General features: G+C 43.4%; 1 protein-coding gene across 1 annotated transcript in view; it reads left to right on the forward strand.

Moving 5' to 3' along the window:
- The first annotated feature begins 1,334 nt into the window (after window positions 1–1,334).
- The window catches only part of igf1rb (insulin-like growth factor 1b receptor), a 70,960-nt gene continuing 46,786 nt past the window's right edge, over window positions 1,335–25,508 (forward strand). Inside the window, exons 1-3 of the mRNA XM_029113977.2 lie at window positions 1,335–2,385; window positions 9,496–9,685; window positions 9,977–10,350. Of these exons, the coding sequence (XP_028969810.1) occupies window positions 2,292–2,385; window positions 9,496–9,685; window positions 9,977–10,350 (658 nt within the window). The 5' untranslated portion in view covers window positions 1,335–2,291. The remainder of the gene's footprint in view (window positions 2,386–9,495; window positions 9,686–9,976; window positions 10,351–25,508) is intronic.

Here is a 25,508-nt window from a genome sequence, read left to right on the forward strand (position 1 = left end):
TTACTGAGGTGGCGACTAGCAATCTCAGCTGTGATTCTGGCCCACAACCTCAAGCTCAATGTAGGCAGAGCATTTCTGCTCCAGCGCCCAGCTCTAAGACTTCATAGTGGTTGACAACACCACAGAGTCACCGTCCCAGAGTGCTACCTTGGACAACCACTTGTTGCTCCGCGCAAACATCAACAAGGTGACTAGCTCTTGCATGTTTATTCTCCACAACGTTTAAAATAGTAGGACCGTAGACAGGAAGTGGTGCGGAACACCAGCTTTTCACGTCCGGACTACAGCAAGTCAGTACTGGTAATGCTCCCCGGTTGTGTCATCAAACCCATGCAACAGCCTTCCTATCATTCAACCATCTGGAGTTGTCCAATGCTAGCCCACTTCCCTCAGCTGTCCACTGGGTTACAGTGTAACAGCCAGGAACCTGTTGCCTACCATAAGATCCCAAAGGGAATGGCCCCTTCTTATCTTCAGGCTATGTTTAATCCATACATCTCAACCAGAAGCCATTGCTCCACCGCCCCTGGTCTCATGTCACACTTCCTGGAGCTTCCGCGAACTCAGCCAAATTTTTCTCTGTTGATATGATTGTGATATGCTGATGTAGCTCTGAGCTTCTGATCACAAGGACTAAAACGTACATGTACCTCCTGTTTTCAGTGTCTAAGAAAAACACTGAAAAGTGTAGTCTTAAATAACGAGTCTAATATATGATCTGAACGTTTTTTATTCTTCATTATTTTAGTCGGTATGTTTCGACTATTTTGTATCATTCCGTTATGAACTGTTGGTGCATGGCTGCGCAGCGAGGCGTGATTTGTATAGTTTTACGCCACTAGGTGGTGTCAGTGATGTTAGTTACATTTGAAGTAACCTGACGTTGCAAGCGTTAAAGAAACATTAGAAGAAACGCCACAACAACATTACAACACTTGGGTCATTGCACCAACATCCTGATAGTATGTATAACTACCAAATACCTATTGGACAGTATTCAAACTGATTCTTCGAGAAAAATATGAATTTCATCCTTGCTGATGTGTAGCAGCTCTAACAAATTTAATGAAGGATATGTAATAATAACAAAATCCTTGACCTGAAGAAACGAACCTATATCGGAGCCCATGGTATACAATTAAGCTAATATGTACATTTATCATTATATACGTTCGTTATCAGAAACATACATTTAGCCCAGTGGTGTGTGGGCATTTGTCAGAGGAAAAACAATCCCACTCCTGGAGTTCTTTCCAGGTTTTCCCATCAGCCTAGAAGAACGTAGCTGGCTAATGTGTGTGGCTGGAAGACCGAGCGACTCCGAGCCTTGTTTACAGCGCTGATCCCACAGAGCAGAACATCGTGATGTGATGGCTACAACCTGAGCCGCTGACTGACGTTATTGCAGTTCAGTAATAAACAAGAAAACTGTCTAAAATCGACGACTAAAAGCAAATATACAAGGGTCTGAATCAGAACTAAGCATTCAAGATAAATAATCCTGTTTCTGCGAGCTGAAAATGGGTTCAATGCGTAGTCTGCCCGTATGAGCGGGTGAAGACGGGGAGGGTGAGAGGGAGACACGGGGGCTGCACAAATAATTGGAACTGCAGTTGAAACCATTTTTGTCCTGGCGGATATTTGGGATCAAACGTTGTGTGATTAACTCGGGAAAGAGCCCGAATGTATCTTCATTCATTTGCTTGCCATACCATACGGACATAAAACCTGAACCAAACCCAACCTTTCGTCCACGTTTGAGGATTTTCTACCTCGACCAGCGAGGAGCGCCTTCAAGCGAGCAAACTGGCGTTTAGTCTATAAGAAATGGAGTCGGAAGATGCGGATTATCAACTGATAGACATTCCTGACGCAAGCTTTTTTTGTACCATTTCATACATCACTGGTTGGTTAATGGAATAACCAAAAGCTGAATGATTATGATAATCATATAATAGTGGCCGAAGACCAAATATCATTGTTTTCTTGCTGGATTGAAATCACCCCGCAGTGGACTACCAAGAAATTCCATAGCACGTGAGAAGGAACACTGAGCTGTTACGAGCTAGCATCGGCTAATTTGTCACTGAACTGAATTTGGCAACGTTGCTAACAAGTCAAGCCTTGGGAATACAAGTCGCGGAGCAACGTTTTCTCTTCAAATACATATTTGGTCCACGTAATTGGCGTTTATGTAGAAGCGTCCATATTTGGCACGGTTCAAATTGGGTCATTCTCGTTTTGATTTCTCACGCTTGGAGGTAGCTAGGTAGCTATTTTATTACAGAGCAATGAAGTATTGTTCAGGAACTGATAATCTGACCGTATTCTGTGGTCTGTTGCTGTGTTACTTCACAATCTGCCTTCGACCCGTAAATGGAGAAAGTAAGTGTTTTATTACATTTTTATAACCAGCTAACTACCACCTGATAAATTACTATGCATAAATACAATAATAGCTAGCCATATAGCGTTTGTTACATCATCTTAGGATATGTGTAATTGTGGCTCCAATGGCGATGGTATTCCAAACTAACGTAACGGTACCTATTCAGCTAGCGTGGGAGCTCGGGAGTTCCACGCATTTCTTAATGTGATGACGATGATGGCCCTAGCAGGCTAGCTAGCCAGGTTGGCAACGTTTACATGCCTCACACCAACTGCACATGCTCCGTCTTTGCTCCAGCTTTTAAAACGTGCATTGTAGTGCTACAGCATTCTCCAGCACAGGAACATACCGTATAGACAACTTCAATAGCTGAATTCATTCATTCATTCTAGGCAAGGTTATAGGCATTATTCTTTCACATTAGGACATATAGCTTGCCATACAGTTATCTTGTCTACCTTAGTTAACTTTGTACCTTATATTGTTTCCGAGTTTCTAACTGATGGCCAGCTACAGTGACCACATAGCTGCTAGCTAGCTATGATCGCGAACTATTTCATGAGATTTTATGTCTCGACTGGATTCATCAAATGTTTTTTTTTTGTCCTTAACTTCAGCCAGCCACTTATATCATGGCAAGTTATGTATGGTGCTGAAACCAAAGCTTTGTAGATTAACTCGCTCTCTACTGTAACCAGTAAATCACAGAATGTATTGTGGTTTTCCAATCTCAAAGTGAATGTACTAAGTGTAAAAAATATATACATAATAATATAATACAACACAGCACAACTTGACTTGTTGGAAAGTCGCTTGAGCTTTCTTAGCTACTATCCACCTTAGTTAACAGTTTTTTAAGTGATAGCCAAGCCTGAGGATACATCCTTGATTTTATGAATGGACCGAGCACCTTCCCTTCTGGCCAGGGAGCTCCCAGAGCTACAAACCTGACGGGGCTTGTAGCAGAAACTGTTCTTTGAGACGCTCTGACCGGGCAGGTCATTGGGTTTGTCTGCATAGGGAAACGGGAGTGTAGCTTGTTGTTTGTGGTGAAGGGTAGGCTAACAGAGTACAGACACGGAGTGACCTTGATTAGCATGTAAAAGGGGTCTTGTGGTCCAACAGGGCAGCTATTGGTTGCCCCCGAAAGGGCACCCTATTCCCTTTATAGTGCCCTCATTTTGACGAAAGAGATGGCCCTCCGACTTAGCTGCATAGGTCCAGCATTCATCGGGGATAGGGTGCATTTGAGACACAAACATGGATAATCAGAGGGTATTGGGTATCTTGGAACCATGCTGTGAACAGAACCCACAACAGAATATGTAGAAAATGGCTGCTTCCCAAATGCCACCCTATCCCACGCGCTGTGCACTACTTCTGAATAACCCAAGGTCTGAATCCAAGTCTCCCAGTATTGTTGTCTTGATGAGAATAAGAACAACTGTAGGGAGGTTCTGTTCTGTGCTCTTCAGCCAATCCGGTGAGTGTGGAGGAGGAGTTAGGATGGAGTGTTGCCTTGTTAACATCCAAACAGAAATTGTCACAGACTTTCTCTGTTTTTCCCGGAAACCGTACCAGTGACAGAGCAGAGCTCCCCCATTAATAATTGTCATTATGTGGGTTCTCATAACTGTTCTCTTTCACACACAAAAGGTGTTATTGTACAAATTAGAGGTGGTTGTTTTTTGCTTATCCATCTCTCTGAGGAACCTGGGGAGAGTGGGATAACCGTCGGTTGTTTATGGTGACCCTTGAGAAATTTTGTTAACTCTCTTGTTCAAGGCCAGAAGGAGGGATTATTTTCAGCAAACGTTCGGTTCCTCCTAACTGCTAGGCTATTTGTCGTGCCTGTTAGTAAAGACTTCACTAATAACTTGCTGGAAGAAAACCATGTGTCTGCTACAACTGTGGTTTTCTTCCCAAGCTAGGCATTTCTTAAGACCATGCCCTAACCATGAGGGTATACAATCTTTGTAGAAAGCCCATATTTATAGTGTTCACACCCTCACTTTAAACATCTCAGAAGTGTCAGACAAAACCCAGATCGATCAGTAGACTGATGATATCTTCAGGGTTGACAGAAATACTTCAAACTTTTTGACAAACCTCTAAACTATAATGTAGGCTTGCCTGACGGAAGTAAACCTTGAGTAAACATATTTATTTTGTTTCTTTAAAATAGTAGCCGAATGATTAGTCCCATACTGGCACCTTTGTCTTTTGCTATATGCGCCATTAAAGGGCTGGGAAGGATGGGAATTACATTCAGAAACAGACATAAAAATTCTCAAAGACATACCAACATTCTGGATATCCCACCAGAATTGTAATTATGAATTGCATTTGAATTGCAAACCAAAAACCTAAACCAGGAGAAATACAACTGAGGAAACAATATTGGGAAATTATGAAATTAAGTAAAAACATCGGACCATTTGTAGGTATGTTGACAGATGTCGGGTAGTACATTTGTACAATAAGGACCTACTGAGTATTTCGTAAGAGAGCGAAGAATGTGCCTAATTGAGAGCAACCGAAAACAAATGAGCAACTTGTGACATGATTCCTTTTTTAAGTGTCTCCCATGCCAGAAAAGATTGGAGACCAAAAGTAATTAGAATGACCAAGATCACATAGGCTATGGGGGTCCTTGTTAGGTTGTTGTAATGAAGTGGAACCATCTTGATAGCCCAGGTCCTGTGTCTTCCCTCTGTCACCCCAGTTTGTCCCCCTCCGTCCAACTGGAAATAGTTCTTTTATATCCTGTTTAAATGATGCAGTGCTTTTCATGTCCATTATAGTGGTCACCATCATTTCAACCACATCCATCTCTTGTCTGGTGAGTTTATTAAGTTAAAAACAGAATAGTTTCCCCGATTAGATGTCATTAGTAGGACTAATGATCAGCAGTTTGCAAATGTTTTTTGGCAACTCTTTCAGACAGCTAACTGCAGCTTTTCTCTTTTAGCACTGTCAAGTAGCCTGCTATTAATTTCCAATACCTTCCCAACCATTGGGCTTTGTCATGAAACTTTAAATCCTAATATGGAGTTCTGACAGGCATCTTTCACATTCCACATATCCCATCTAAATAGACACGTCTAAGATCCTGTGTTTAATCTCTTGAGCTGGAGACTTTTCATTAATTATCATACTGTGCATTTCATCTTAATAGTTCTGTAAGCTGTTTGAGACTAGATGTGCGAAATACAAACAAATGAAACTGTGATATATGTAAATAAACATATTTCTCGTCAGTGTATCAAGTTAACTTGCACCTGGAACTTGCAGGGCTGCTGCGCTATGTTGGTCAGATGTTGATCAGATGTTTCCTCCGTGCGTTTCCTGTGATTGCGCTCACATTGCATTCTGACTGAACTCAAAACATGAATGAACAACAATACATACTACATTTAGGGAACACCTGTTAGCATACTGTACTAGATTAAAATGGGACAAGAAACCACAAACCATTTTAAGGAATTAACCTATGTGGCTCAGTCCGCTTTGTCTCACTTTTCTCATGTTTTTATTTATCGTCCAATCGCTGGCAATTTCCGAGTAACAGAAACCCAGGCACCCTGATATAAAAGTAGACACCGTTTCAGAAACTTTAAAATGCTGAAATGTGAAATATGCAACACAACACCTTAGCGTTTAGCATTAGTTGGCATGTCAGTAGTCAGGTTTTCTGACGCGCGCACACGTTTCGACATCGTTTTATGAACTGGACTAACAAATAAAATAGTTTTTGTCTAAAGTTCGCATTAACATGAAGTACCTGCTGGTCTTCCATGTGTGGATGATGTATCAGCCAGGAGCCAATAGCAATGGATGATAACATCAGGAGACACATAGTAAACGGTTCCTTGTAATCTATTCAGAGCACACTTTGTATTTTGTCAATTTTAAGAACACAACTCGATCACCGTTTATAAGTGCAGTAGTTTTTACCGCTCCTCTTTCATGTTTCTCCCTCTCCACGGATCCGAGGTCCATTGCCAACACGCCGGCCTGTGCTTGCCTGTGATTCACCGGGAGCGAAAAAAAGGCCCAGGGTTCTAAAATAGAACATGTAAAAATACACGACTGGCAAAACAGAGTCGTTTCTGTTGATTGGAAGAGTGAGACGTCTGTGAAGTGTGTGTAATTGGGTTTTACTGGTAACCCCAGGGTTGGCCGGACAGCTTGGCACTGCAGGCACGCTGTGGCCCGAATGGCGTCCTTCTCCCAGTGTAGTGCACTGCTTTTGACCAAGGCCTGTCGGAGCTGAGGAGCGGAGTATAAGAGACCCTACGGCCTCTAGTCTGAGGTAGTGCTCTACCGAGGGGCCAGGGTGTCATTTGGGTCACAGACAGGGTCTCCCATCCAAGGCCTATCTTTATCGTGTGGCTGGCACAAACGGCTGTGTAGATTCCTTGTGTGGCTGGCTGAGCTGGTCCAGGGGTTGGCCTGCTTACATCAGTTGGTTCTGAGGTGAGCTGCCAGGCGGGCAGTCAGCGGTAGGGGGGCACTGAGTTCACGGAGGCAAACGCACAGATCAACCGATTTGCTGATTTCTCACGGAGCCGTGTCCTGTGCCCGTCCAGCATAGGTTAATTCTGTGCCGGTTCGTAGTGCGGATGTAACTGCTTTTCCGCCAGCGGTTGCATGTGAATGAATACCCAGGTATGTAGTATGGTGACGGCGGGTCGCGTCGAAGTCAGACTTCCTCTCCGTATGTCTTCGTCATAATCGATGGGTGTGCTAATTATGTTTTCTCACCCCTCCTGTTGGCACTAACCGGCCAGCAGCGGTGTCATCAGTAAACATGTCAGCTGAAGTCCTCTTAGTCAACTGGACAAATGTCTATTGATTGAACAGTGGCAACAGCTGAGGGGAGTGGTGGGGGGGGGGGGGGGGGGCAAGAGAACATTGACCCAATACCCCCCCCCCCCCCCCCCCCCCCCCCCCATCCTCTCTCAAGTCTGATTCACCGGTGTTGTAGGTTCTCAGTCGGTGTAGTTCAATGGGAAGATGGCATCGGCTTTCTTCACCATCTATTTTTAATTATTGTTTTTGTAATGGATATGGTTCTTTTGAAAGGCTTCCAGGATGGCATTGCTGTCGGTGAGTGTTTAATTTATGGTGCAGGGAGTGTTGGATAGCGTCCCGTCAGCAGGATCTGTTCCTCCTGGGCTGATGACTGTGGGCTAAGAAGGTGACGACAAGTGGATTGCATGAAGACAACCCAGAGATTTTTCTGTCTTAGAAATTCATAATGGGCTGCAATAATACACATTGTAATCCAAAATAGGATTTAATAAAAAATAAACACAATTAATGTAAACTTCACTAATACCGTATTTGCCTGTATGTAGTAATATTGCTCTCTGCCATCTACCGGTAAACATGGTATTGTAGCTTTAAATTAGCTAACTTCCCGTCAAGAAATCTGAAGGGCAGCACTACAGGGGAGCTGAGCTCTGCCTTTCTAGCCTACCAGGGTGTGGAAAAACATCTCTAATAACACCTTTTAGTACGTACGTGATTTCAACAATTCAATGTGGACATGTCTGATCTGTGATAGTTATACTCGGGTCTCAAGATTATTTTGAATATCGAGCATTGAACCAGTTTACTTGTTAGAAGACATAAGAATTAAAAAATGTTGGGCAAATCCTATAGCATTTTCATTTAGATGTTAGGGTTGTAGCTTACAGTAGCCTTCATGTGGTGTTGAATGCTAGCCTACATTCAACTAAATGTTTTTACAGTAGCCCCTAACATTGATGCTTTTGTTCTTGGTCTGTAGCAGTTGTCCACCACTACAGAAAGTAAACCACTACAATGCATTATAATTACTCAAAAGAGAATTAAAGTGTAGGATAGCCTCTGATTATTAACTATAATAAAGCCTGTCTATTAAAATACATCACTGCCTGTAAATTCATCATCCACATTTGGCATATCTCTGGTGTCAAATGAATGTATTGGCAAGTGTCAGATACACCAACAGAAACCTGCCTATGTGCACTGTGACCAGGTTCGCTGCTCAATTAGACGGCTACATTAAAAAGTTGTTCATTTACTTTTCCCTCATAAATGTTGGCTAATTGCCCTGGTTAGTTGATGTTCTTGTGTACTGTAGGTTGATGTGCGCTACTGAGGGAAAGAGTCTACTTCAATAGTTCTTTGATCATGACTAGTATGTTCTCCTGTGGTACTAGCCTCCTGTGGTAACTAGTTTGTTAAATGTTGTGGCTTTTACAAACACTTTTTAGCTAATTCTCTAGATTTGCATTGTTCTGTGTCTGAGATGGCTGATGTGGCAGATGCGATATTTGCATATTGGAGTGCTTTCATTCGGCTAAATAAAATGTTTTACTTAGGAAGTGTTTGGTCAAAAGTAAACTCTGGGATCAACTCTAACATTCCTACTTGACTTGACAAAACATTTTTCAACAAATGTCTATTTGCTGGAATTAATTCGCCTCAAATCTTGTGTGTATAATTGAGCAAATATTAGAATTGGGGCGTGGTCTGTGTAAACCAAACCATTTGCCGTGTTCCTACAGCCAGGTCATTCAGAGTTTTTCATTAGATTAGTCTGATCTAAGTATTAGATTAAAAAATAAATAATAATAATAATAATAATAATAATAATAATAATAATAATAATAATAATAATAATAATAATAATAATTAAATTATTGTGAATTGGGTTGCCTGTTTCATTGCAGCCTACTGGACGTCTAACCAGTCCGTTGTCTTTATCTGTTGAGCGTGCTGATATTGACCCAATGAATCTTGACTCCACTATTTACCCAGGATAATATACACACAGTCAGTCAACACAATCTCAATATTGATAGTTCACTTGAGTTATCTTCACTTCACTCACCCAACAAGCAACAGTGGAAATGTGGACAGATTGAAAAGTTTACTTTCTCACAGTTCAGTAGTGCCCTATTGGTGTTACATTTTGCCAAAGCAGAGGAGTTTATCATTTGAATAAAATAATTTTTATCCTTTATTACCGTTACATCAGTTCAGCCAATGCAGTCAGATTCCAGAAGTTCATTGTTTTATCAATTCATTGTTCATTGTTGCCCCCCCTCTAGTTTGTGGTCCCAGCATTGACATCGGTAATGATATCAGTGAGTTCCGCCGGTTGGAGAACTGTACGATTGTCGAAGGCTACCTCCAGATCCTCCTCATCGGAGACAAGAACAACAACATCAACCAGGAAGTGTTCAGATCACTCTCCTTCCCCAAACTCACCATGATCACAGACTATTTGCTGCTCTTCAGGTGAGACAGTCAGACGCATCACCCCCCCATCTCATATGCCCACGCTTCTCCCCTCCTCCTTAGTTTTTCAGTTTTCCTTTTCTTTTGACAAAAGATATATATTTTTTACTTAATTCTTAGAAACAAACTATTATTAAATTAATATCGTTGATTCCTTCCACTTGTATTTATTCCCACAATGGATTGTTTTACTGTTAAGTTGTCATTTCTGTCATTATATGTTTCAAAGAGGTTGGATAGCCCAGAAGGCAACTGACTTGTCTGTAATAAACGTTTTTTGGTCTCCATCAGGGTGTCTGGACTCGACTCCTTGTCCACCCTGTTTCCTAACCTCACTGTGATCCGGGGGCGCAACCTCTTCTACAACTATGCCCTGGTGATCTTTGAGATGACCTCCCTAAAGGACATCGGCCTACACAGTCTCCGTAACATCACAAGAGGCGCCATCCGGATCGAGAAGAACCCAGAGCTGTGTTACTTGGACTCTGTGGACTGGTCCCTCATCATGGACGCGGAGTTCTACAACTTCATAGCGGGGAATAAGCAGAGCAAGGAGTGTGGGGATGTGTGTCCTGGCATTATGGAAGACAACCCGCAGTGCATCAAGACCAACTTCAACGGCAACTTCAACTATCGCTGCTGGACCTCCAGCCACTGCCAGAAAGGTAGGAAGGAAATGATATAAACTCCACTGTGTTGTTGGTTTAACTCCGAAGGGGCGTCAGCTTCTGACTGCTGTGTGAAAGTGACATGAAAGGTAGGAACTAAAGGATTCTAACTGCACCGTGGTTCAGTACCTATCGCGGTTTGTGGTGTCACTGTAACGGCATGGTTTTGGTATGATTGGCGTCATCGCGCTTGTCGACTGTACTCTGTTTACGGTCTTCTTACCCTGGTCGTCGTATTGAACGGAGAATCCAAAATGTTCCCACGCAGTGGATTTGAAAGAGAGCGGTGCCTCTTCAAATTTTCTCCTCTCTCAACGCATTATAGCTTTGGTCGCAGAAAGTGAGAAACCACGATTGTGCAGTGAGATGTTAGATGTCAGCAAGACAGTCGTGACGGCTGGCTGCTTTTCTCCCGACACGGTTGTTCATGAGGTAGACAGCTAGACACCAAGCTACTTAGCTAGATACGATCAGAAGTTGTTGGACCACAGCAGCTTTGCTTTTTTTAGTTGCATTCTGTTTAAGTTAAAGAAATCAAAGTCCTCTGTGTTTTTTGCAAACTTTCATTGGAAATTAACCCCAAAAAAAAACAACAGAAACACTGCGAAAAGCCTCCCAACAAATGCCCGGCATTTCACAGTTTTGGTCGTATCACCAACAACAGTCGTGTGAAGTACAGTCAGAAACGCTGTTAGCAGTAGGCTTACTGCTCTAACAACATTGGGTACTTCAGTCTAAATGGTTGTCCTTTTTGCTTGGGGTGTTGGTGTGAAATTGGTCTTAAATTGAATGAGTGGCATAAAAAAAGTCATAAAACATCTAAAATGTAAGTTCCTGAAACCTGCAGATACCCTGTGGGGCGTTTCTTACTGAGATGTCATATCAAATCGTCCATTGGTTGTTTAAGGGGCAGTGGGTTGGGGACCCATATTTTTAGACATTGCTGTGGAGTAAAGTTTGTCAGCCCTCAGGAGTCCCGTAATGGCCTGGGCCCCCAAACTGTTGGCTGCCTTACCTAGGAAAATGGTTTACCTGTGCATAATGAATCGTAGGGGGCGTACCAAACGGTTCGATAACATACTGTTACTGTCGATAGCGTCCCTGGTAGGAACTCTTCTAGTTTTGCTTCCTCTGTTTGGTCTTTGAGTGAATGATGGTAGTTGTTTGTTATTTCAACAGGTGAGTTGACTAAGACCATGCTATGCTTCAGTGTTTTTTTTCTTTGGTATATCAGAGTTGATGTAACAAATAGGCGACTGAAAGATGTTTGTCTATTAAATAAAAATGTTGCAGATTTACATAACAGTGCGCTGGTAACTGGTTTTAAACATACTTAAATTAAGAAGTAAATCAGTTTCAGTAAGTTATCTGAGTCTATAACTTCCCACAGAGCTCAGCTTTCAAATGCTCTTCTGCTCCCAGGCACTAGACATCCTGAATGATGGAAACAGACATAATTTGCGTAGAATTTGTTGAGACATTGATAACATTGGCATAAAAGCCCCTTATTCAGATTGGAAACGTCATAAAAATAATTTTGATCTGGCTCCAGCAATCGCAATCAAGCAATTGGGGCTGTTGCAATTATTACATATGTGTGTGGTTAGATTGAATGAGAAGTTATTTCCAGCTATTAAACTAAAGGAGAGAAATACTGTATATTGAAAACTGATATGGGTATTTTTGTGTGTACTATAAATCTGCACATTCATACTTTGGCAACTTTGATTTAAAAACAAAAAAAGAGTGCGTTTTGATGCTTTCCATTTACATTTTCATACTGAACTCCCCCTTTGAAATATAACCCATCGCCTGGCATTGGTAGCACCATACATGCATAAATCGGCGTTGTAGTCAAGCTGGCTTGTTACATCGACTACTGCTAGTAATGCTAGTGTAATTGTTACCTGCTGACATTAGCTAGCTAGATATTTAACTGTTTGAAAGATATTTAACTGTTTGGTAATTCCTTTTAGTTTCCTTTTCGATTTGAGTGGCTTTCGGTGATATTGTCAAACTCTAAATACTGATTACATTGCCTAGCCAATGATGTTAAAATGTTTTCTTTCCTTTGACTTTTAACCCTAAAGGGCATCTGCTAAATAACTAAAATGTTAATGTTGTGTTGGGCATCTTGTCTATTCTCTAAATGGAGACCTTCTGACTTTGTTGATGGGGATCCAGGGTTAGCCAGGTGGAGTGACTTCAAGGTGGGGAAGAGCATTCTGGGAAAAAGCACTGTATTTTTGTGTGTATAGTTGGTCCCTCCCTCCTTCTGGCTTGGCCCAGGGTCTGATGGTAGCATGTAGTCGTCAGACTTGACGGCTTCTAACTAGTCACTTCCTGGCTCCAGTCTCTCACTTGCTCTGCTGGGAACAGACCTCAGGGAATAATCTGAACCTGCCCTGTTAAATACACAACCCCCCCCTCTCTCTGGGAACCGACCTCTGGGAATGGTCTGGACCTGCCCTGTTAAATGCACCTTCTCTACTTTTTATCCATTTTGTATAGGAATATTGGAATGTTTCGCTGTTGTTGCCATATTCTTTATGAAAATAATTTGATACATATGCTCACCTTTTACACAAATGTTTACTCCAATGTTTGTGGTGTGCCCGTTTTATGCAGACATTGTGGCAGACCGTAATTCAGAGATGAGTGTTTACCGCGTCCATTCATGGATGTAGCCAGTGTATGGCTTGCCAGTAGTGTGTTTATATAATATTACATTTTTATACCGTTTGGTGTTACCCTAACTAGCAAGCTCGCTATGCACGCATAAAACATGGATCAGCCATGGTTGTCCATGCACCCGAACTGTGCATGGACAACTGCTTTAATAGTGATGGCCCCCGCAGCATGCTCTGGCCCCGTAGGTATGAGTACTTCTGGGCTTGAACAAAGCAGGCACGAGGAATAATGAGTTCTGCCAGTGGACAGTCTGTTGAGACAACAGATAACATTGGAGTAGATTTTCATTTCCCTGTCCTGGAATGTCAACAAGGTGGGCAATTTTGCATCATCTCTGTTGAACATGATGATTGGGTCACCCGGGTGGCCATCCAGGTTCTTGAAGTGACAATGCCTGGAGCCTGGTGCTTAAAAATGAGGCCGGATTACTCAGTTCTTATAAAGCCGGAGCCAGTAGAATTTGGTAGCCGACACTAGGCTCCAGGCACTGCGACTTCAAGGTCCTGGAGCCGGACAGTCACTGGGGTGACCCAATAACAAAGTTTAACAGAGATTACACAAAATCGTCCACCTTGTTGACATTCCTGAGCAGGGAAACCGTTGCTCTAATGAAATGTATGGGATTTGTTGCCATGTTTCCCTTTGAATACCTTTCATACATTAAAAAATACTGCGTAGAGTTTGGAATGGTTAGGCTGGGTGTGAAAGGGGTATATTTTCGGACTTTCTCACATACTCTGTTTTATTTTTTTTTTCTCGTCTCTCTTGCCTTCCTGTCTCTCCAGTCTCCTGATACATAATAATACATTTGTAACACACTTTTCCAAAACCCAAAGTGCCACATAAAAAAAACAAAAATAAATCATATAAACAAAGCACTATATAAAGAAACAAAATGGACTCTAAGGCCTGCAATGACTAGAGTCAACAAACAGGTGACGTATATGCTAGACAGACATATGACTTAAAGGCTTAGTTAAAGGTTTAACAAGGAATCATTTTATCTTGTCCAGTTAAGTGTTTTTGCATCTTGCTCACCGGAATTTGCCAACCAGCTAGCTAGCATTAGCCTAATGAATGGAAACTTGTAGGGACCGCTAGCATGTTTGTAGCATGTACTTGTGCTTCATTTCATTTAGTAAGGATGGTTTACTTGCAGACAGACATACAGACGGGCAATACTTAATTTGGAAGATGTGACTTTATATCTTCAAAAACTAATTTATAAGTCAACTGTCTTTACAATTGATTTCAAACACGGTGCATTTACAATAATAACAGTGAGATAATACTTGATTAGGCTATTAATGCATTTTGTGTATAGCTTAAACTAATGAACATTTCTAAATGTCTTCATGATATGAATTTTGCCTAAGGAGCTATGCTACAACTTAAGTGTTACCAGTACCAAAATAATTGCGTTAAAGCGCCTGAGAAACCGCTATGGAACATCGACACGTTTCCAAGTAATTGAGGACTACACAGGTAGATTTAGACCTGAAAAAAGAGTCAAGTTGGACAGTTAGTGTGAGACAAAAAACAAGTTCACTTTGTTATAGTTACACCACCGGCAGGATTTAAAAATGTCAGTTCAATGGCAAATGTTTTTTAACATTTGCTAAACTGTCAGGGTCGTTTCCCTGCGCCAACGGGTCGGGGATAGGTCTCTCACTGTTGTTTGTGCCTACGGGCCGAACGTCAGTGCTGAGTAGCCGACCTTCTTGGAGTCTCTGGGAGGGGTGCTTGAAAGTGCTCCGACTGGGGACTCCATCGTTCTACTGAGGGACTTCAACAGTGACACCTGGAGGGCCGTGATTGGGAGAAACGGCCCCCCGATCTGAACCCGAGCGGTGTTCAGTTATTGGACTTCTGTGCTGGTCACAGTTTGTCCATAACGAACACCATGTTCAAGCATAAGGGTTTCCATCAGTGCACGTGGCACCAGGACACCCTAGGCCATTGGTCAATGATCGACTTTGTTGTCGTTTCATCTGACCTGCGGCCGTATGTCTTGGACACTCGGGTGAAGAAAGGGGCGGAGCTGTCAACTGATCACCACCTGGTGGTGAGTTGGATCCGATGGTGGGGGAGGAAGCTGGACAGACTCTGCAGACCCAAGCGTACTGTAAGGGTCTGCTGGGAACGTCTGGCTGAGTCTCCTGTCAGAGAGATCTTTAACTCCCACCTCCGGCAGAGCTTCGACTGGATCCTGAGGGAGGCTGGAGATATTGAGTCCGAGTGGACCATGTTCTCCACCTCCATTGTCGAAGCGGCCGCTCTGAGCTGTGGCCGTAAGGTCTCCGGTGTCTGTCGAGGCGGCAATCCCCGAACCCGGTGGTGGACACCGGAAGTAAGGGATGCCGTCAAGCTGAAGGAGTCCTATCAGGCCTGGTTTGCTTGTGGGACTCCTGAGGCAGCTGATGGTTACCGGCAGGCCAAGCGGGCTGCAGCCCGGGTGGTTGTGGAGGCAAAAACCCAGGCCTGGGAGGAGTTAGGTGAGGCCATGGAGAAGGACTATCGGCTGGCCTCGAAGAGATTCTGGCAAACCGTCCGGCGCCTCAGGAGAGGGAAACCGTGCCCTACCCATGCTGTTTACAGTGGAGGTGGGCAGCTGTTGACCTCAACTGGGGATGTCGTCGGGCGGTGGAAGGAGTACTTCAAGGGTCTCCTCAATCCCGCCGTCACGTCTTCCATTGAGGAAGCAGAGGATGAGGGCTCAGAGGTGGACTCGTCCATCACCCGGGCTGAAGTTACTGAGGTAGTCAAGAAATTCCTCGGTGGCAAGGCACCGGGGGTGGATGAGATCCGCCTTGAGTACCTCAAATCTCTGGATGTTGTGGGGCTGTCTTGGTTGACACGCCTCTGCAGCATCGCGTGGCGGTCGGGGACAGTGCCTCTGGGATGGCAGACTGGGGTGTGTGTTCCAACTACAGGGGGATCACACGTCTCAGCCTCCCCGGGTAAGTCTATGCCAGGGTACTGGAGAGGAGAATACGGCCGATAGTAGAACCTCGGATTCAGGAGGAACAGTGTGGTTTCCGTCCGGGCCGTGGAACACTGGACCAGCTCTATACCCTCTACAGGGTGCTGGAGGGTTCATGGGAGTTTGCCCAACCAATCCACATGTGTTTTGTGGATTTGGAGAAGGCATTCGACTGTGTCCCTCACAGCATCCTGTGGAGGGTGCTTCGGGAATATGGGGTCCTGGGTCCTTTGCTAAGGGCTGTCAGGTCCCTGTACGACCGAAGCAGGAGCTTGGTCCGCATTGCCGGCAGTAAGTCAGACTTGTTCCCAGTGCATGTTGAACTCCGGCAGTGCTGCCCTTTGTCGCCGGTTCTGTTCGTAATTTTTATGGACAGAATTTCTAGGCGCAGCCAGGGGCCGGAGGGTGTCAGGTTTGGGGACCACACGATTTCATCTCTGCTTTGCGGATGATGTTGTCGTGTTGGCCCCTTCAAGCCAGGACCTTCCGCATGCACTTGGACAGTTTTCAGCCGAGTGTGAAGCGGTGTGGATGAGAATCGGTACCTCCAAATCCGAGGCCATGGTCCTCAGTCAGAAAAGGGTGGCTTGCCCACTTCAGGTTGGTGGAGAGTTCCTGCCTCATGTGGAGGAGTTTAAGTATCTAGGAGTCTTGTTTACAAGTGAGGGAAGGATGGAACGTGAGATTGACAGACTGATCGGTGCAGCTTCTGCAGTAATGCGGTCGATGTATCGGTCTGTCGTGGTGAAGAAAGAGCTGAGCCTAGCTAGCTAGGTTTTATCTAGTTAGCTGCTAAAGTGAAACCTAGTCAACTACCTATCTGTCTGATTTCGCTTGCATAGGATACAAACTTATTTCCACTCTGTTACAGTTCTCCCATAGACATGACCACACATTGTATATTATCTAGATTGCCTAGCTAACTAGCTGTTATCTGCTATAGCTATTTAGGGATGTAAACACATTGTCTCAGCTATTGCTCATGTAAACGCTAGAGAACTGAACTTACAAATATATCCTTCAAATATAAAATGCAGTAATTAAGTTATGTCTACTATTTTGTTACCATCTCTTTAGGTTTTTGCTTAACTAAATGTTGCTGGCAAAGATCACCAAAACACCTTTATTTTGAAAGAAAACCTCCCCCTCCTCTTAGCCACCTCTCTAACCTCCTCCAACTCTTAACTACCTCCTCCACCTCCTCTTCCTCTCCATACCTTCTACCCACTCTTGTCTGTCTTCCTCTTTCCCTTCTCTGCTTTTCCTCTCCTCCTTTCTTCTCCACTTCTTCTCCTCCCTCTGTAGATAATTGACTTGTTTTTCTTCAACACAGATGTTTCTTCAAGGGCTCCCCCCGCTGTCGCTTTCCCACCTGTCTTTAGTTAGTCTGTCTGAACAGATAGCAGGGCCTTATCCTAGGCACTTAGACCAAACTTGTCTGTCTGTCTGCCTTGTCTGTCGACTCTGTCCGTAAACATTACACACACAAAAGTTTCAAAGGTTTTTAAGGACATGTAAATGTTATCTGCCATGTGGAGTGTTGAAACAATGTGCAAATAGCAGAGGTGTGAATGAGAAGGGAACATAAATAGAGAGAAATATTGGTTATGTTTACAGTGTTGTTTGTTCCTCCTTGATCACACTTCAGAGGGTCTTTATTGGCACAGAAAGCTTATGTTTACACGATGAACAAAGTGAAATAGACATATTCAGAGTAAATGTTACACCTCACTCGCTCTTTCTTTTCTCCGCTCTGTGATTGGGCTAGATGGGGCGTGTAGGAAAGAGTGAGGGCATACGGCACGACCTCAGTGTAGAGAGGTGGTGAGAAGCTTCCTCTCCGTGAACACTGTAACTAATGAAGTTGTTCTGAGTGATCCCATTTACCTGACACCTGGGCGGTGCTGCACCAAGGCTGGGGGGGGGTCAGGACCTTTAACACAATGAGATTCCTGTTTAATTACAGCCATTAATTGAGCTCTAAGGAACTTAACTCTCTGCCCCCATTAGGTTATGCAGTTTTGTGGCTGCTTGCTTTTTCTCTCTGCCTCTGACCTCTCTAAGAGCTACGCTTTCTGACCTCCCTCCCCTACAACAACCAGTTGTACCTCATCAAACTTGTATCTGCTGTTTACATTTCTCCTGCCGAGAATGCTGGGCCGACATGGCTACTTTCTGTGGGGTCAGACGGAAGATAAGATTGTAATGGTTCCGGCGTGATGTGTTAAGACAGACAGTGTTTTGTCATCTGTTGAATGGGTACGATGTGTAATACTGAGACAGAGATTAGTGTCATGAAGTACATCCTTTTTGCTGGACCGCATAAGCGGAGCCAGCCAAGAAGAGCGAAGGTCTCTGACTGACTGACTGACTATCCCTTGTTAAATAGCGTAGTGGTTAGAGAAGCGGACTTGTGAACTATAGGTCCCGAGTTCGTATGTCCTGGCAGGCAAAGCGAAGTATGCATTGTGAATTATTCCGTATTGACGATAACTTTGCTGGCTAAAACCAAAACCTGTTTACGGTTATACTGCGACTTTTTCTGGGATGGAATAGTTCATCTTCAGTCTCGCTAGAAATGTCTTAATCCTTATGATTATTCCTAGGAAGTTAGTAGATACTATTAAGCCTATTACTGGCTAATAAGCTGTTCAAACGGCCAGTGGCAAAAGCCATACAGTACATTGATGCTGTATGGCTCTTATTAAGTTTACAATATGGATGGTCGTTAGTCAGTTTAACACAATGCTCAATGGAGACTAGTGACTGCTGAAACATGTAATGCCGTGGGGTAGTGGTTAAAGACCGTGCCTCATGTGGAAGGCCTAAGTTTGAATCTGTTGAGAGCAACAACATTTATTAATTATTTCTGGTAGGTTCCACGATTCTTTCGTATTTTCACATGATGAAAAAGTTAGTTATCATCTCCTTTATTGATAGTTGTTGTATAAATGTAATTCACGAATGAACGAAACATTTTGTTTTGCCATGAAAGAAACACCTTCGTTCTTATGCAAATGAAATGAAATGAAATAGCTTTGGCAGACTCGCTAGCAATTGCTCAATTCTTATGACTATTCCAGTAAGTTAGTGGATTCCAGTAAAGTTTATTACTGGCTAATACACTGTTAAAACAGCCAATGGCAAATGCCATACATTGACGCTATTTGTGGTGGAGGTAAACTTAGAAAGAAACGTTAGTCAGTTTAACTGTATCAATGTTATTCACGAATGGCCAATAAACTATTAAAACGGCCAGTGGCAAAAGAGGATTTGTTCATGATAGAGACAAGAAGCTATACTGACACCCAGCAAATATACAGCTCCGTGGTATAGTGCTTAACGACACAGCCTTTCACATGGGCGACCCGGGTTCGAATCTCGCGGTGATAACCTTTTCTATTGCGGGCCGGCTGAACTTGGCTTGCCTGGTTTCTTGTTCTCAAAAGAAATGCATGCTGTGATGGATGTCTGCCATTATGTGGAAAGCAGACAGGATTCTTCCCAGTGATCATGACCACATTCGTTTCTCCTAGTGGAGGAAAGTTATTTTAGATGACTATTCTTCTAACAGACCTTCTACCTGGGCTTTTCCCTTTAAGGGTGTCCAGTATAACATCAAGGGAATTCCATTCCTGAGTCTGTACATGCTGCAGGCTATGATGGCTGATATGGAGCAGGGAGGGAGGGAACAACAGGATGTAAATAGTTTCAACGTTTTATTAGTCACACACATCACAGCAGATGTTCTGGTGGGTCTAGTGAAGTTTTTTCTTCTTCTTCTGTTCCTAAACAATGCAGTCAGTTGAAGTAAGGAGCTCTTGTAGGACAATTGAAGAGTGCAGTGCAAATATAATACAAATGAGAATATGATTCATTAAACAGGATGCAACATAAAATGGATGGGTGGTGGTTTGTGTTTAGTTTGCGTGTTCGGAAGGTGAGTCTGTGTAGAAGAGAAGTCATTTTCAACATGGAAGAGATTGTGTTCCTAACTCCCCGCTTTGTGAATTACATTGCTATGGAAACATGAGTCGACAGGCTGGCAGGCAGTCAGCCAGAGGAAGGAACTGCTTTGCATCTTGGGACTTGGAGGAAAGGACGGTGGCACTCTGTGCTTTTTAAAGTAAATATTTTGCAAGAGTTAGTATAGGTGGATGGATAGGCATGTATGCCTGGTTGATTTGGTCATCTGTAGTGTATTCTCATAGCATCTACTGGCTGATTTGGTCATCTGTAGTGTATTCTCATAGCATCTACTGGCTGATTTGGTCATCTGTAGTGTATTCTCGTTGCATCTACTGGCTGATTTGGTCATCTGTAGTGTATTCTCGTTGCATCTACTGGCTGATTTGGTGTGTGCCAGTAGTAGTTCAGAAAGCAATATTGCCTTTTCCTGTTATATATCTGTGATGGTGTTACTGCACAATTGTTCTGATTTTAAAGACGGACAACATAGAAATTACATTTGGGGAATACATTTCACCCTAATTTACAGATTTACAGTTTCATGGTTTAGGTTTCTTGGGGTGGATTGCTACTTTAAATATATGGGGGAAGACTGAGAATCCAAGCTGAATAAGCTAAACACACACAACCATTCTCTGCTCTTAGCCTCCATTGTGCTTTTGGTGGCTTGCTTGCACAGTAATTGGAAAATAATAATATGAAGCAGCATGCTGCAGAGAGTGTAGTGGTGATTCATCGTCTCTTGGATATTATCAATGAGGTCTGACAACTTCCCCTACGACTACTACAACTACCCCTACGACTACTACCACAACTTCCCCTACGACTACTACAACTACCCCTACTCCAACTACCACAACTTCCCCTACGACTACGACAACTACCCCTACTCCAACTACCACAACTTCCCTTACGACTACCACAACTTCCCTTACGACTACCACAACTTCCCTTACGACTACTACAACTACCCCTACTCCAACTACCACAACTTCCCTTACGACTACGACAACTACCCCTACTCCAACTACCACAACTTCCCCTACGACTACTACAACTACCCCTACTCCAACTACCACAACTTCCCATACGACTACGACAACTACTCCAACTACCACAACTTCCCCTACAACTTCCCCTACAACTACGACAACTACCCCTACTCCAACTACCACAACTTCCCCTACCACTACTACAACTACCCCTACTCCAACTACCACAACTTCCCCTACCACTACTACAACTACCCCTACTCCAACTACCACAACTTCCCCTATGACTACTACAACTACCCCTACTCCAACTACCACAACTTCCCCTACGACTACTACAACTACCCCTACTCCAACTACCACAACTTCCCCTACGACTTTGAATTACCCCTATGACTATTACAACTACCACACCTACCCTACCCTGGAAATAAGTGACGGCATCAAACAGAATGTCCTGGCTGTAAAGAAGAGCATAGAGCAGAATGTCCTGCCTGTAAAGAAGAGCATAGAGCAGAATGTCCTGCCTGTAAAGAAGAGCATAGAGCAGAATGTCCTGCCTGTAAAGAAGAGCATAGAGCAGAATGTCCTGCCTGTAAAGAAGAGCATAGAGCAGAATGTCCTGCCTGTAAAGAAGAGCATAGAGCAGAATGTCCTGCCTGTAAAGAAGAGCATAGCGCAGAATGTCCTGCCTGTAAAGAAGAGCATAGAGCAGAATGTCCTGCCTGTAAAGAAGAGCATAGCGCAGAATGTCCTGCCTGTAAAGAAGAGCATAGAGCAGAATGTCCTGCCTGTAAAGAAGAGCATAGAGCAGAATGTCCTGCCTGTAAAGAAGAGCATAGAGCAGAATGTCCTGCCTGTAAAGAAGAGCATAGAGCAGAATGTCCTGCCTGTAAAGAAGAGCATAGAGCAGAATGTCCTGCCTGTAAAGAAGAGCATAGAGCAGAATGTCCTGCCTGTAAAGTTATTCATGAAGCAGACTGTCCTGGCTAGAATTTATGGAACCGACTGTCCTGGTTGCAAAGTAATTCATGAAGCAGACTGTCCTTGCTTGAATTTATGTAGAAGTCTGTCTTGGCTTTTATATGATAGTATGTCTGAATCACATGAGGATATGAGACAGTGTTAATAGTCAGGGTTGACTTCGCAGTCGTCAAAACAAATGACTTGCGCGCCTCAGGTCATCTTCAGAGAGATGTGGAGTGAGCGACTGAGGGTAGACCACCTGGAGTGTGGATGTATTTTCAAAGCGTGCAAGCTATTCTAAGATGTGTTTCTGGTTAGTGTGTGTATGGAGAAGTTAATCAGTGCTTTGAACTGCTGCTGGGAACCTTTCATTCTTACGGATCAACTGTAGAGGAGAACACCTATCTGGCCATTTTACTATTAGACTTCACTAGTTAATGTTTTACACTGGCCAAACTTACATCAGACCGCTATACTCAATGGCTTGTTTGCACCTAAATTCTTAAGAATTCGCTGAAATTCAGATGTATTCTGTAGCCGTCACAGTATGTGAGCGGTGGTGAGTTGTCGTAAATCTCGCTGGTCACTCCAGGAGCGGTTGTTGCTGACCACTCAACCCACTCTGCTAAAAACCTTTCCTCACGCACAGGAAAAAACCTGCATCGGCTAATTCATTGTCAGTTATTTTCCATTCGGTTTAAGATAAAACACTCACTTTGTGAGTATGTATGTTGGCCATTTGTTTTTAAAATGTTTAAACCATGTGTGATTTGAATGAAGCCTGCAGAGTATTTTAGTTAACAACAAGAAAATGTGACCACGTTGGCTTACAGTTTCAAATAGGCCACGTGTCGTAGGCTATGCTTTCTTTTCAATGTATCATTTGAATAGAGACAGACTGTTTTATTACACTTCCATTACTGCTATTGCTGTCTTTTATCTCTTATTTTCTTACACGGCAATGAGCAGCGTCGTGGTTAAAGCATTTTGCTAGTAACTCAAACGTTGCCAAATGTAAATAAAAAAACATGTCCTTGAGCAAGACACTAATTGCTCCTGTCAGTTGCGCTGAATGGGAGTGTCTGCTGACTGCCTTAAATGTTTGATTTACTTACTTATCTCCTACTTGATCTAAACTTGTTGTTTACAAAGCATTTGACAAATGACATTTGATTTGACTCTGCTGGCTCTCCCTCTGGCAGAGAAGGAGGAAGGGAGGGGGCTGGAGTGGACGTAGGGAGGGAGGGGGGGGGGGGGGGGGGGAGGAGGGGCAGGAGGGGGAAGAGCGTGCGTTAATAAGCAGCCTGGCGTCTGAGCCGCTGAGCCTGAGATACTCCACAGGTGAGGACAGAAAGTTCCAGCCGTCTTAAAGCCAGTGTGTTCTGACCGTGTTGGAGACTGATGGGAGATAAGCTGCCTGGAGTCTGTGGCCGAGATATGTTCCATAGGTGATCACAGTGACTTATTCAAGCACCAATGTGATTAGCTGGCCTCCAGGATCCAACTGTGTTAGATATTAACGAGGGATTAGACCAGGTCAGAGCCAAGGCAAGGAGGAGGGGAGAGACAGGAGTGCATAGGGGATGACGTTGGCGTGCTTAAATAATGGAAACACAGTAAGCGAATGGGTGCAGGTGGTTTGTGTGGACAGGATGGTTGGACAGTAGTACAAACTGAAAATGCCTTCAGCTCCGGTCCTACAGGACTGAAACTCTTGGTGGTCTGTGGTGCCCGGTGGTCTGTGGTGCCTCGTGGTCTAACTGGTAGTCTATGTAGCTTGTGGAGAAGAGACTACTCTGCTGTAATTGTAGGGAGGCATTGTGAAACTGCACATCTGTGAGTCTGTCTCACTGTCTGTCTTTCTGAGTTCATCTCTGTCTCTCCTGTTCCTGGAATCCTTAAGGAGCGCCTGTGGTCTGTCTTTATTTAACTGGCTACTGTAATTATGTCCCCTCTGATTGGGTGAGCTGTTATCAACCAGTGATTGGGTGGAGGTTGTGGCGCAGATAGTTTCTCGCAAAAAGCCTCTTCCTTTGTGTTCTGCTGTCTTGCTGGCCTGTTGACTTCTTCTTTGCTCTTCATTTTGTTTTTGTTTTTATTCTAAGCTTTTGACCACAGGTGTTTTTCTGCTTGTCAGATATCTTTCCACTAAAATAGTCTGTGTTTTGTTGGAATTCACTCAGAATTGCACCGTGTTTAGACCACCACATTACGTCACGGAGGAATAAGGAAAGGTACTGCATTGCTGAGAATCTTATAAAAAGCAGCTTTAAGAATAGCAAAAGTAAAGCCTGAAGTACACAGACAAGATCCATATATTGCAGTAAATCGAGGAAGACTGGGATGTGTGTGTTTTTGTTTTTGCTTTGAGACATGTAGACCCAACTAATGGATAATGACATTTATGAACTCCATGCCCATGAGGGCTAAGGCAGTGCTGGAAAATAATGGTGGCCACACAAAATATTGACACTTTGGGCCCAATCTGGACATTTTCACTTAGGGGTGTACTCACTTTTGTTGCCAGTGGTTTAGACATTAATGGCTGTGTGTTGAGTTATTTTGAGGGGACAGCAAATTTGCACTGTTATACAAGCTGTACACTCACTACTTTACATTGTAGCAAAGTGTCATTTCTTCAGTGTTGTCACATGAAAAGATATAATCAAATGTTTGCAAAAAATGTGAGGGGTGTGATACTGTATATAGATATAATGACTTGGTAGTCTTCTTAATCCAGGAAAATTTTTTATTTGTTGACTGTTTTTTCTGTTTCAGGTCATTAAAACAAATTTTTTCAATCAAAACAGCACTATTTTGGTAACAATAAATATCAACAGAATTGGTCCTTCCTACTTCACCAGGATATTTGTTTTGATATCCTGAATCTTTTGGGTGTATTGGCTCTTAGTGCTCATTAAGTGCTCATTATCACAGGACTTAATCAATGTTTTTCTAAGCTCATTTCTGATTTCAGTTTGCTGAATAAATCTCTCATGGATTTATAAAACCACCAGTTATCATCCTGCCAGGTAGGCGTGGGGTTGCTGTTATCATCCTGCCAGGTAGATATGGGGCTGCTGTTATCATCCTGCTATGTAGGCGTGGGGCCGCTGTTATCATCCTGCCAGGTAGGCGTGGGGCTGCTTTGAATTGAGGATGTTTTTGGAGTTGGGGTGGCTGCAAATCCGGACGCTACATGTTCCTTGTACATACTGAAGAGGTTCTGCACATGTGCTGCCAATGACTCCCTGTTGGATGAGCCTTTCCACCTACCAAGAAGAAGGTTGTCATTACCATCACTGCTAATGGCCTCACAGTGACCTGGGGATTCCAGGATATGCTTCTACAGAAAGGAAATGCCAGTGGCTGATTTTGTTCGTATCATATGTTCATCTTTGGCAAAACATTTTCTAGTGAATTTTATGTATTTGGTTGACACCCTACTGAGTTCAGTAGATTTTGAACTCTGTTGAATTCCATTGTAATGTTCGTTACTACATTCCACCTGTGTCCTATACAGCCATCATTACTATGTGAAGTAGGTTCTGTAA

This window comes from Esox lucius, chromosome 17 (assembly GCF_011004845.1).
Source record: "Esox lucius isolate fEsoLuc1 chromosome 17, fEsoLuc1.pri, whole genome shotgun sequence".
Taxonomy (NCBI): domain Eukaryota; kingdom Metazoa; phylum Chordata; class Actinopteri; order Esociformes; family Esocidae; genus Esox; species Esox lucius.